The 13173-nt window shown below is 44.3% G+C and overlaps 1 protein-coding gene across 1 annotated transcript; it reads left to right on the top strand.

Moving 5' to 3' along the window:
- The first annotated feature begins 8959 nt into the window (after positions 1-8959).
- On the top strand, positions 8960-9895 carry OR8S1 (olfactory receptor family 8 subfamily S member 1). The gene has a single exon (XM_045800814.1). The coding sequence runs from the start codon at positions 8960-8962 to the stop codon at positions 9893-9895; it is 936 nt and encodes a 311-aa protein (XP_045656770.1).
- The last annotated feature ends 3278 nt before the right edge of the window (positions 9896-13173 follow it).

Genomic DNA, 13173 nt, shown 5'->3' on the forward strand with positions numbered 1-13173 from the left:
GGTTGGGAAGTTGCCAGAGGAACCAGTGTTCCAGTTGATCTCTCTTAGCAAAAGTATGATGTGTAGGATGCCCACCAGGCTGCCTTCATCTGTTGGTCATGTCTCCCCAAAGAAGTGTGATCCTTCTCAATAAATAAATAAATAAAGTTATTAAAGGAGACCTTTTCTGGATTAACTGGAGGCTCAAGAAAGTGTAGCCCCACCAATGCCCCCTTTTCCTGGTCTCCCTCAAGGTTGAGCCAAACTTCTAGGGCTCCACCAGCTGTTCCATGGCTCACCCAGTCATGTCAAGTCCTAAACTGCCTCTTACCTTACTTAACACTCATTTCGCAGATGCAATGCCAGTCAAAAATCAACACTTTCCAACACCACAAAAATCACACCAAACTGGCCTTAATTACAAGGAGTACTGTTCGCTTCGTAGAATTGAGATGTTCGTTTGCTGACATGCTGTCACTTATTAAGCAGTCAGTGAGGTCTGGATTTAACCTTGCTCAAAGGATGACATATACAGGACCCAAGAGACACAAATGACTACAGGCAGATGGGCACATGTACACTGACCTCCAGCCATCCTCCTGGCCCCCCAGGCACACCAACTGGAATAGTCATCCTACCTTGGCTCACTCCAGCCCTACAGGGCTCTACCACCCCTGCAAAAGGGTGGCCCAGGCTAAGGAGGATGCAGCCCACTATTCAGAGGCCCTGGCACAGATGTGTCCTTCTCCAGGAAGCCTTTCCTGATCTCATCCAAAGTTGGCTATATGCACCTGTTGGAAGATGTGGTTAGACAGCTTTTAAAAAACAAAACAAACAGTAACCACAAAGATGGGGACCCCAAAGGGAGAGAATTCCTGCCCACTCACCAGACTGGGCCCAATTACCGTGTCTGCAGATGACATCTATCTGCCCCGCCCCTTGCAAATCCAGCCATACTGGGGGGTAAAAGCTGGAGAGTGACTGTGGGGATCACAGCAACATACCAAATGTTTCCAGAACAACACTGAACACCAGGTGCACCAGGAAGCTTCACCCTACACCAGCCCCATCCAAGGGCCTCCATTTCACAGCTTAGGGGATAAAAAAAGCAGAGATAGGAAGTTACCTGCTCAAGGTCACACAACCAGTCACATGACCAAGGTCACCCCCGATCTGTCCCCAAGCCCATGTCTCAATTGTAACATGCTACTGTGATGGGAGGGGGTTGGAGAGATTACTTTGCCCCCAGTCCCAGCCATGCCTGCTTCACATGACCAGCCTGGAACTGGGAGCAGAGCATTCAGGGTGGGCCATAGAGACCCCTCCATCCCCAGACACCCAGCATAACCACATACACATGGGCACACATACCCAGTGTTCAGGGAACCCTGCCCTCCCAGTTCCTGGCCCTGTAATGAACGCAGTAGGATTGCTGGGTCGTGGGCATCACTCTGGGCAGGAGTGTGGCTCCTGGAGTCAGGGAGATGGGTGTGTCCATCTGTTCTGTCCTGTCTAGGTCCCCCCACACGGCCCCTCCTCCCTGTCCCTTGGGGAGCACTCACCATCCTGGAGAAGAGTTCAGAAACCATGTATGGGCATCTGGGAGCTGTACATGGCAAGGTCATGTTGTCAAAAACCGACCATTCTGCTCCAGAGCAGAAATATGTATCGTGAAGACAGAGTTTAGGTATGAAGAAGGAAGTTTATTACTTTGCAAGGCTAAGGAGGATGCAGCAGGCTAATGCCTCTAAGACTGCATGCCTGCCTGGGCTAAAAGGCTGAGGGTTTTCTAGGAAAATACAGGATCTGGGCAGTTGCAGTATGAATCTGGTACGTGGAGCCAGCCGCCTACATCATGTCTCCAAGGTGGTCTCATGACTAGCCATGCCACAAGGCATCGAAGTTATTAGTAAGTCTATATTGACATCAGCAGGACGTCAACAACAATACCAAGAGCCTGGAACAAAGGATTCTACAGACACACAAGTGAAGGGGACGGGATGCTTCTAGAATGAGGAAGAGAAAAATGTGTCCGGTTTAAAGGCGGGCCTTGCTGAAGCTCTAGTGTGTCCACCTTACTTTCCATTCACCTTTACGCCTCCATAGCGGTTTCATTCATGCCACCTGGGAGGCGGGGGTCCTGTGGGAACAGAACAAGAGGGGTGAGTACGGCCCCTCATCACTCACCAACCCCCTCCTAGCCCTGCCTTGACCCAGCTGTACGCTGTGTGAGTGAAGGGGCCACAAAGATGGTCTGGCAGGTGGACAGCAGCTCCCCTCTGACCATGGACTCTGTGTTGTCCTTCACCACACCAGTGCAGCCTGGTGGGGAGGCAGGAGGTCAGGCTGGGTGGGGTTCTCCTCCACATGCCCCTCCCCAGGCCTTCACACAGCCTCCCAGGTCACCTTTCTAGGGTCCTGGGAGATGTGCACAGTCTAGCTGTCCTGGCCCCTCTTCATGCCTCAGTGACCTGGGGAGGGAAGACAATGTCACTAGTCCCCAAGGTTGTGCTCTCCCCTCATATGCTGCATCCACTCAGGGCACCTTCCAACACCCTCTTTAACTGCTTACTTTCCCCCTCCACCACTGGGCTCCCCAGCACCAGACCCTCAAGCTTTCCCGTCATAGCCCTGACCAGGCTGGGCTGTCTCTGTGGTGTGGGATCTGGTCTCCTGTGGGCTGTGAGCCCATAAAACATCGGGACCAGCCCAGAGCACGTGCTTAGTGAGTGTGGATGGACCAACCAAGCTGCTGCTTCTACCCTGACAGACACACCCGCACCCCAGCTCCCCCTCCCCTCCAGGGCTGAAGTGAATGCAGCTGCTGGTCCTGAGCCTCACAGGAGCAAAGCCAGCCACAGTGAGGTTGGTCACATCTTGAGGCTAGGGGAGGGGCAAGAAGTGAACCAGCAGGCAGTGCGTGGGTGACAGGCACCCAGCCCCCACGCCACACCGTCTGGCTCCATTTGGGAACAGTTCAGGCTTGTATCTGCTCACCAGCCATCTGTCCCTCCTTCTGGTGACAATGCCTATTTCCCTTTGGGGAAACTGTCACCCCTATGCTACCATGGACTTGTCAATCAAGGCCTCCCCTGGCCAAGGAGTTGGATGAAACTTGGTAGTCAGGCATTTAATCCCCTAGTGACACAAAAACTGCAAGCCACAGGAATCCTTCATTCCATCTACACAACCCGAGGAAACCATCTCATGTTGCCACTATGGACATGACACCTAATACCCAGTTCTGAACAACTTACCTGAGGACCTTTGCACTTGCTGTCCCCTCCTCCATATCCACGTGGCTCTCTGTCCCTTCATTCAGGTCCCTGCTCAAATGCTGCCTCCTCCTTGTTTCACCTCCTCTATCAAACAGCACCACCCATCACTCTGTCTCCTTATCCTGTGGTTCTTGGTGGTGCTGGCCATCGCATCACTGCACGTTGGGTTATGTATGTATTACCTGCAGAGTGGGATTACAGGAGGGCAGAGATCTCTGTGCTGCTCACAGCTGTGTCTCCAGTGCCTGACACCTAACAGCTGTTCAATAAAACTGAATGATGGAGGGGAAAAAAAAGGAGGACATTTAAAGATAATGCCTATTCCCACGTAGAACACTTAGATGGATGAGAAAGAACACATCTTATTCAGTCTGGAATCTCACATCTCTGTCCTGCCTGGCACTCACTTTTTACTGAAGAAAGGATGAATGCATATTTTATTGATGTTTGCTTTGCTTCAGTTAACTGAAGGGTAATATGGCCTCCTTATTTGTTACTTATATGGAAGCCCCATGGAAGTGTTGATGACTCTACTCAGCCTTAAAAAAGAAATAAAATTTTGACTTTATTCATTGAAAAAAATCTGTTAAATTATTATTGAAAAAATAAAATGAAATAAATAAAAAATAAAATGAAAACCCTCTGTATGACTTACTACAAATAATTCATTACATACCTCAAAGTATTACTATTTAATAAACTCTTTAAAATTCATTATATACTTAAAGTAGAAACTCTACAAACCTAAGGGTGAATAATATTCCGCGGTGGAGTAATTCCTCTCCTTTCATTATTATAGTGGATAATCCTGTTAGAGAAATAAGGAAAACTCAAATGTCCACTTGAAATGAGCTGGACTTCGGTCACTAATATGTCTCAGCTCAGCTCCCTCCACGATTTCTCAGGGCATTCTCAGGCCTATGAAGCCATCAGGAAAATGTCCATCTCCCAGCAGTTTTCCTTTAAATCTCTTTTTATTATCTCATTTTTTCAGCACCCCCACCTCCACCCTAAGCCTAATAATAGTCTCTTCAAGGCTTTATAATTGCCTTAATTCAGAAACTTATAATACCACCCTGGAGAGAGCCTCTGTGCCTCCAACTAAACTTACCTTCCTAGTTAAGTGCAAACTGTGGTTAGTGAGTCCAGAGCTCGGCTTCAGGCTGGGACTTCAGGGAATACAGGGCAGCAGCCCAGCTTCCCCTGGGGGCTCTGACCCAGCCCACAGCTGCCTAAGTCCAGAGGGCCTTCTGACTGGTTCTGGTAGATGCTTCTTTCTTTCAGTGATGCTCTTAGAAGAGGGTTCAGAACCACAGGCAGAATGAAGGAAGAACAGGCTCACGACTGCACCCGAGAGCATGTGAGACGGGATTCATAAAATGGGCACCTGTTGTTCAGATTAGGAGCTTCTTTAGACAAGCCGTCCTTGTCTTTTCATATAGTGGCCTCCATTGAAGAATGACACTACTCTCCTTCAGGGTGGGCTGGAGAATAATCCTGATGCTGTGATATATCCAGTGCTTCCAGAGCTTGACTATTCTAATTTTCTTCACTCACTGACAGCAAGGAGAATAGGCTAGGTACTCTGTAAAGAGATGCTTCTGACAGGGGTTCTCTTACCAGAATTTACCTACCAAGTGTCTGCCTGTGATGGGGAACACAGAACACAGGGAGTTGCCTCCTCCAAGAAAAGCCAGGAGAATGGTAATGTCTTCGCCGGGTTTCTGGTGGCCCCCCTAGTTTTCTGCCTGTGAAGTCCTCTGTCTGTTTCACTTCTGCTGTTTATCCTTTCCCCCATCTCCACCTCATGATCCCTTCCCTTTGTCCTAAAGCTTGAGGCTCCTGCTACACCCATTCCTTGTCCCTAAGCCAGAGGTGGGAACATCCCCCTCCCTGAAAGACCATCTCCCTGGATGGGACTCTATATCTCTGTTTGTCTGAATGGTGCATTTGTTCCAACTGCCTTGGACACTTTCTCTCCCTCCCCGCTTCACACTGAAGACAGTGACACTTTAACGTCTAGGCATCAATCCTCTCATGCTTCTGGATCCCAAAGGATTGCAAAAAGCTGACCCCTGCAATGAAACGAGGGCATCAGAGATAGGGACCACACTGCTGGAGCCACTTATTTTCCTGCTCGCTCAGTACAGCAGTTAGAAGCACAGTAGACTTGTTGGCCTTGTTATTGAAGTCACCTGAGAACTAGTCACCTTGAGACACTGTTAATACTGCGAGGTAGCAGAGGAGAGGCAGCTCTGAGAATCACTTCAGTGCTCACACCCTTCTCCCCCACACAGATTCCTCCCCAAGCATTAGGGTCTGAATGCCACAGCCCAGCTCACAGGATCCCTGGAGCCTCCTTGTCTAGGCTGAACCTCTGCACACACCCTTCCCTCATTTCTTCATTCCAAAGATGGCTTTAAGCAGCCAGTGTTCAAGCCACTTCTCCACACACTAAAGACTTTCTCATTAAAGGAAACATGCTTTCAAATAGCTTCCTCTTTGGGCAAGACTGGGTAATTAAGATCATAGCACCAGCAGAGTTGTTCTCAACTTTGGGCTTGATCCTTAAGTCCCCAAAATAAACCTGTGATTTGTTGTATTAACAGCTGAACTGGGGGAGATGTTGATTTTTGTTGATCTCCTGAGAGCTACAAAATCATAAACATACCCAATAACCTGCTGCATCTCTTTGTAGGAGATATTCATCACATGACCACGTGTCTGGTGGATATGAAGTGTCTGTGTTGGCAAAATGCTGACACAGGCTTTCATCTAAGACACTGCTGAAATCCTCTCCTTTGACAGCTCCCACCCCTCCTCAAACAGTCTCCCTGTCTTTCCCTTTAGTCCTCTCCTCTTCACAATCCATATTCTACATCTGGCTTCAGTCTACTATAGCTCAGGATTAAATGAAGCCAGTATCTTCTCTTCAGAAGAGTGACGGCAAGTGTGCCTGACTTTTATGCTTAATTGATCTAGGATTTAAATGGAAAGAATTATCCCTGGTTATGAAAGAAATCTCAGGCATCAATTTGTCATATTGTTTAAGAATGGTGAGTGGTGAGGGGAAGGGAGATTCCTTTCTTTGTGACAACTTGAAAATCGAATGAGGGAAGTAGCTCTGTTGCCTTCATTTAGGGAAAATGTGAATGTAGGGCAGGATAGAACAGGATTCTCCACAGATGCTACAGCGTTCTTCAGAAGAGAGCTTGAAGCCTGTGTGGAGACTGTAGACAGGGGCTCCTTGTGAGTGACAGTGGAAGAATGGAGGCGATTTTCAGGATAGCCACATCCATCCATATTTCGAAATACACGAAGTTTGGAAGAATGGGTTCCATTTACCATTTTGCTTGGCTTCTATACATTCAGATATAGTGTTTGCTGTCAATGGTATCTGCAATTTTATCCACGCAGGATCCTCAAGAGTAACTTCTCCAGCCAGTGATGCTTCACCAGCACTGGATCGAAGCTAATGTCCTGCAGGCACGTAACGGTGAACATTGCCCTATCTGTCCTGGCACAGAGGTAACCCAGACTTGGGTCTGAGATGGACTGAGGTGGGGCTGATGGATATGTTGATGGAATCAGAATTTAAGTATTTCATGATGTAAGTTAGCACCTGGTCATAGATTGCTGGCAAAGCTCGACGGGTCAGAGGCAGGGCTTTCTGGATCAGTAAGATTAAATATTTTTGTGATATAGAAGCCTATCATGGGATCAGACGGTGGACTGACAGACAAAAACAGAATCCGGGTAAATTAGCCTCAAACGTCCAACTGGGGAAGGAAACTTCACATAGGGCAGTGACTTACTACATAGTCTGAGATGTTAGGGGTCAAAACGATTGTTAGTATCATCATTAACCTAAATAGCTCACCATCTGGTCCTGCTGGTTACACAGCTGACACCTAGAGCAAGAGGATGCAAGAAATCTTGTTTAAAAGGAAATTATAAGACTCCTCTCTCTGACCCTCATGGGGCCATAAAAGAATAACACCTCCACAATAACAACACAAGCCACTTCTTGCAATGGTGGCCACAGGGCTTGTGAATTCTACCAGTATGAGAGCATGGGAGAGAGGATGAGCAGCCTAATGAGACGGTGTGCTCTGGATAGACCATAACATCCTTGAAATTCAGCAGCAGTGCTCCATGCTGTGTGAGTGTGCAAGCCAGCAGCAGTGGTGGACGACAACGTCAGCAGTGCTCCCCACAGGTGCCAGTGCTGTGGGGGCCCATGGAGTAAGGGATGAGACTGTGCTGAGGGTAGTCACGAGGTCTTGTCTGAGGTACACAAGTGATGCCCCAGAGAGCCTCCCAAAATAATCAGACAGAAGTTTGAGAGGTAATCAGAAGCTAATGTTGAGACAGAGCCAGAGAAATGCTGATTTGTGATTGTCATTGTCAATTTGTGATCCGTGTTCTCACAGAGCTCACAATTGGGAGGGAAAAACTGAGATTGATGTGTCGCAGGAGACAAACACAGAATTCAGACTCTGACATAAGGCACTTGAGAGCAAGTGGCCCAATGATTTGATCAGAGAGCTGTGAGTTCAAGGAGGGAGCAGTCGGTTTGGGCAATAAGGAAAAAGGCAGGGTTATAGGTGACATTGGAAGGTCCCTGAGAGCCTGGATCAGTGGAATTAAGAGGAGAACATACAGAGAAGAGGGAGAGCAGAGACATGAAACGAACAGAACTTTCTGGTACCAAAAGCAGCAAAAATGGCTGAAACTTTAAGGGCAGGTGAGGAAGAATTTAAAGGTTCAAGTAAGAAGAGTGTTCCTCACCACTGTGGACTAAGCCTAGACATGGAGCTGCAATTAGAAAAAATAACAGAATTTATTTCCTGTTTCTTCTACTTGTTGTTAACATGACATTACAAAATATCTCTTAATATCAGACTTCTCACAGGTAAAATGGGGATAAAGTTCCTTACCCTGAGACTAATAATTCCCTATCCAATCTTACAGAACTGCCTTGAAGCAATTGAAATAGTCATTAAGAAAGCATTTAATAAAGTCTTATTATAGTTAAATGCTTGTTTATGAAGTAAAGAATAGGAACAAATTATGACTTTCATGACCCCTACCACTTTTGCCTTCATAGGCCCCTTTTCCATAAAAACATATTAAAATTTATACATTATGATTGCAATTTATAAGATGACTATAATCCAATCTGCATTGTATTCACTTTTTCTTCTGATCGCAAAAAAAATTTTTTTTAATTATTTCATCAGCAAGGTAAGAACAGTACCTACTATGCCTGATGGAGATCAACTCTGGTAGGAGCCATTTGATAATTTTGAACAAAAAATTATGATTAAGAAATTGAGGAAAGAAGGTTTAGAAGACCCCTGCAGATATGTGCTAGAATTTTTAGGATTTCTAAACTCTAGAAAGAACTACAGTAGAATCTAAATGCAACGAATGTGTAGGTGAACCAGAGATATTCATTTTTCCAGTTAAATCCCTATGAAAGAGAAAGAAGATTTTCTGAAGTATGCAAAGACTGTGATGCAGAATTGATGATAACCAAATAGGATAAAAACTCTTCCTGAGATACAGTGAGGGCAGCTTTGAGATGTCTGAGCAGAGTGTAGGCAGAGCAGGGAGGGATGTATGGTAAGAGGGGTGATGACCTGAAGCAGACAGATCTCATCCTATTTCTATTTTATCCAGGGAAATCCCCTCCGCTAATGGCCTGGAGGAACCACAGCACCATCACTGAGTTTGTTCTCCTTGGGCTGTCCGACAACCCCCACATTGAGACTCTGCTCTTTGTGTTCTTCTTGGGAATTTACATCCTGACTGTGACGGGGAATCTAATGATGCTGCTGGTGATCAGGACTGATTCCCGCCTCCACACTCCCATGTACTTCTTCCTGAGTAACCTGTCCTTCCTAGACATCTGCTTCTCTTCTGTCACTGTGCCCAAGCTCCTGAAGGACCTTCTGTCTGAGAAGAAAACCATCTCGGTAGAGGGCTGCCTGACCCAGGTGTTCTTTGTGTTTATCACTGCAGGAACTGAAGCCTTTCTGCTCTCAGTGATGGCCTATGACCGCTATGCTGCCATCTGCCACCCACTGCTCTATGGCCAGGTGATGAGCAGCCAGTTCTGTGTGAAGCTGGTTTTGATCTCATGGTGCCTGGCCTCTTTCAATTCAGTCGTGATTTTGCTCTTGGCTCTTAACCTGGACTTCTGTGAGGCCCAAACCATACAGCACTACACTTGTGAGCTGCCCTCCCTCTTCCCTCTATCCTGTTCTGATATTTCCATTAATATCGACATCTTGATCTGCTCCATCTTACTGCATGGGCTTGGAACCTTCCTCCCAATCTTCTTCTCCTATGCCCGTATTGTGTCCACCATCCTGAGCATCAGCTCCACCTCAGGCAGAAGCAAGGCCTTCTCCACCTGCTCCTCCCACCTCATTGCAGTGACCCTGTTCTTTGGCTCAGGGTTGATTCGCTACCTTATGCCCACATCTGGCTCCTCCCTGGATATGCTCTCCTCCTTGCAGTACAGTGCAGTCACGCCCCTACTGAATCCCCTCATCTACAGCCTAAAGAACCAAGAGGTGAAGGCGGCTGTCAGAAGGACACTGGGCAAAATCCTGCACTATCTTAGGTAGCAAATAGGGACACAGCATGGCAGATGAGTTTGCTTTGCCAATTGCTTGAACTTAAGGTAGAATTCTGGACCACTAACTGGAATGGAGCCCTATACCATCCTCTCTCTGGCTATACTGCCAATACAAAGTAAAACACATAAAATTTTGTCTTATTTAGCTCTTCAGATATAAAGGTCTATTTTTTCTTCTGCCCCTTCACACCATCAGCACCACTTCCCTTGTAGACTTCAGTTAGATGTTGTATCTCCTGAATTAGTCAGTAATGTACTTTATCTTGTCGTCCTTTTTAATTATGTATTGTTGATCTACTTTGTTAGAGATTTTATGCATTTTATGTCCTTCATAATATTTAGACAATTTTTACTTCTTCTTTCTCATTCTAAACTAGCCTTAAATCTGTATTTATGAAGTTCAACTTTAAAAACAGAGTATGTTGAAGCCTCCCATCAAAGACTATAAATTTATTTTACTTTAACAATCCCTCTTCCCTCTACCATTTCAACCTCCTTCCCCCATTGTTTTGGGGGGGGGTTTGTTTGTTTGTTTTTTGTCTTTACATTCTGGGATTTTTGTCCCTGGATATTATCAACATATTATTGTCTTTACATTAGTTGATGTTGAATCAATTAAATTCTGGATTTCAAACATAATCTATAGTCATGTAGGCTTCATTCTACATTTAAATTTATTTGCTATCCACTGGCATCCCTTTCGTAGCACAATTCCCATTCTACTTCCCTTTTTCACAGCAGAGCCTAATGGTTAGGTGCGTCGTCTTAGGAGTCTGGTTGCCTGTGTTCATATCCTGGCTCTGCCCATATAATCTTTATGATCCTGACAAATTGCTTACCTACTCTGTACCTCAGTTTCCTATATATAAAATTGGGATAACAATAGTATCTACATCGTATACTTAGCATGAGGATTAATGAAATAGGAGATGGAGCGATAGACACTAACAGCCACCATTTGAGTCTTACCGATCATTGTTCATGAGCTCTTCATTTCATTCTGCTTTGATTTTGTTGTAATATGCACTTGTCTAGATTTTCTTAAAGAAATATGTATTGCAAAATATTCCAAGACCTTGGATGTCTGAAAATCTCTTTTTTTAGGGGTGCTTGGGTGGCTCAGTCGGTTAAGTGTCCGACTCTTGGTTTCGGCTTGGGTCATGACCTCAGGGTCATGAGATTGAGCCCCGTGTCAGCCTCCACACTGAGTAGGGAGCCTGCTTGGGATTCTCTGTCTCCCTCTCCCCTTACCCCTCACTCCACACTCTTTCTCTTTAAAAAAAATCTAGTATCTAACGTTCTTTGGAAATATAGGGACAGAGTGACATTCTTGCACAAACAAAAGAAAATAAAATAGCACCAAGAGAACACAAAAACAGTTTTAAAATATTTTTTTAAATAACATTGCAGAAAACTTCAATAAGCACGTATTACAACAATAATGGAAATATAAACTCATCAAATTAAAAGGAAAAGACTTTAAGATTGGGTTATGAAAGCTGTATGTTATATACAAAATAAAGACGTCAAAAATAAAGACTTTGTAAAGGATAAATTTGTGGAATCACTATGCTGTACACCTGAAACTAATGTAAACATTGTGTGGCAATAACACTAAAGAAATCCATTATCTTAAACAATAAAAAATTATAATCTCAAGGTGCTTGCGTAGCTCAGTCTGTTGAGCATCCAACTCTTGATTTCAGCTCAGGTCATGATCTCAAGGTCATCAGAATGAGCCCCAGGTGAGGCTCTGCATACAGCAAGGAGTCTGCTTGAGATTCTCTCTCCCTCTCCCTCTTCAATCTCTCTCTCTCTCTCTCTCACCCTTTAAAAATAAATAAATAAAATATTTTAAAGAAATCATAATCTCAAAAACAAGATGCAAGTGACTCATGAGTTTGAAAGTTTTTAAAAATTGTTCAAAGATCTAAACTAGAAAATGCATACAAGAAAGCATTTGTCACGGGGCGCCTGGGTAGCGCAGACGTTAAAGCGTCTGCCTTCGGCTCAGGGCGTGATCCCGGCGTACCGGGATCGAGTCCCACATCGGGCTCCTCTGCTAGGAGCCTGCTTCTTCCTCTCTCACTCGCCTGCTCTGTTCCCTCTCTCGCTGGCTGTCTCTCTTTCACATAAATAAATAAAATCTTTAAAAAAAAAAAAAAAAAGCAGTTGTCAAGGTCTCATCAGCCAAAAGTGAATTTGAAGCAAAAAAAAAAAAATTAGTCGAAGAATCTAGCACAGTAGTCAAGTATGTAGTAAATGCTAATAAATATGTGCTGACTGAATGAATATTACTTTCAAATTTAGATGGGTACAACCACAATGATATCTATAAGTCACAAAGAAGATAAAATGACTGTGAACCTTAACTGCTCAAGTCACAAAGCATAAAGTACTGTAGAAAATAATAAGGGAAATTAACAAATTTAAAATAATTGTGGGAGACTTTTATTTTTTTTCCAACGTATTTATGGGTATTCTAATCAAATCAATGGGGATCAAATGGACTTTCAAGAAAGAAAAAGAAAAAATTAAATGCTTTTGGTGAATATTTCTGTTATATCCAATAGTCTTAAACCAACACGGATTATTAAATTATGTCTCCAGGATGAATATTTTCAGAGACATACTACCTATTTGAGACATTATTATGCATCATCAGTAAGATGAAATAATTTTGTTTTTAATTTTTTACTTAAATTCAATTTAGGTAACATATACTGTTTTATTAGTTTCAGGGGTAGTCATTCATCACTTGCATATAACACCCAGTGCTCATTACATCACATGCCTTCTTTAATGCCCATCACCCAGTTACCCCATTCCCCTCGTACTTCCCCTCCAGCAACCCTCAGTTTGTTTCCTAGAGTTCAGCCTCTCTTATGTTTTGCCTCCATCGCTGTTTTCACCTTATTTTATGTTTCCTTCCCTTCCCCTATGTTCATCTGTTTTGTTTCTTAAATTCCACATATGAGTGAAATCATATGGTATTTGTCTTTCTCTGTCTGACTTATTTCGCTTAGCATAATACCCTCTAGTTCCATCCACGTAGTTGCAAATAGCAAGATTTCATTCTTTCTGATGGCTGAGTAATATTGTGGAAGACTTTTATACAGATTTTAGAGTTCCTAACAAATTAAATAGTCAAAACAGAAGTAATGGCAAGGAAAATATAATTAACAACAATCTTCTAATTAGAATATACCTACCCTGCATTATAAAATTTTAGGTCAAGGCTGAGTAAAATGAGGAATGGATTGACCA

The sequence above is a fragment of the Ursus americanus genome, chromosome 25 (genome assembly GCF_024610735.1).
Source record: "Ursus americanus isolate L20-20 chromosome 25, mUrsAme1.1.p, whole genome shotgun sequence".
Classification (NCBI taxonomy): domain Eukaryota; kingdom Metazoa; phylum Chordata; class Mammalia; order Carnivora; family Ursidae; genus Ursus; species Ursus americanus.

Bases quoted from the DNA above. Each gene is read 5' to 3' on its own strand.
- OR8S1 (XM_045800814.1), top strand. From the start codon at position 8,960: ATGGCCTGGAGGAACCACAGCACCATCACTGAGTTTGTTCTCCTTGGG.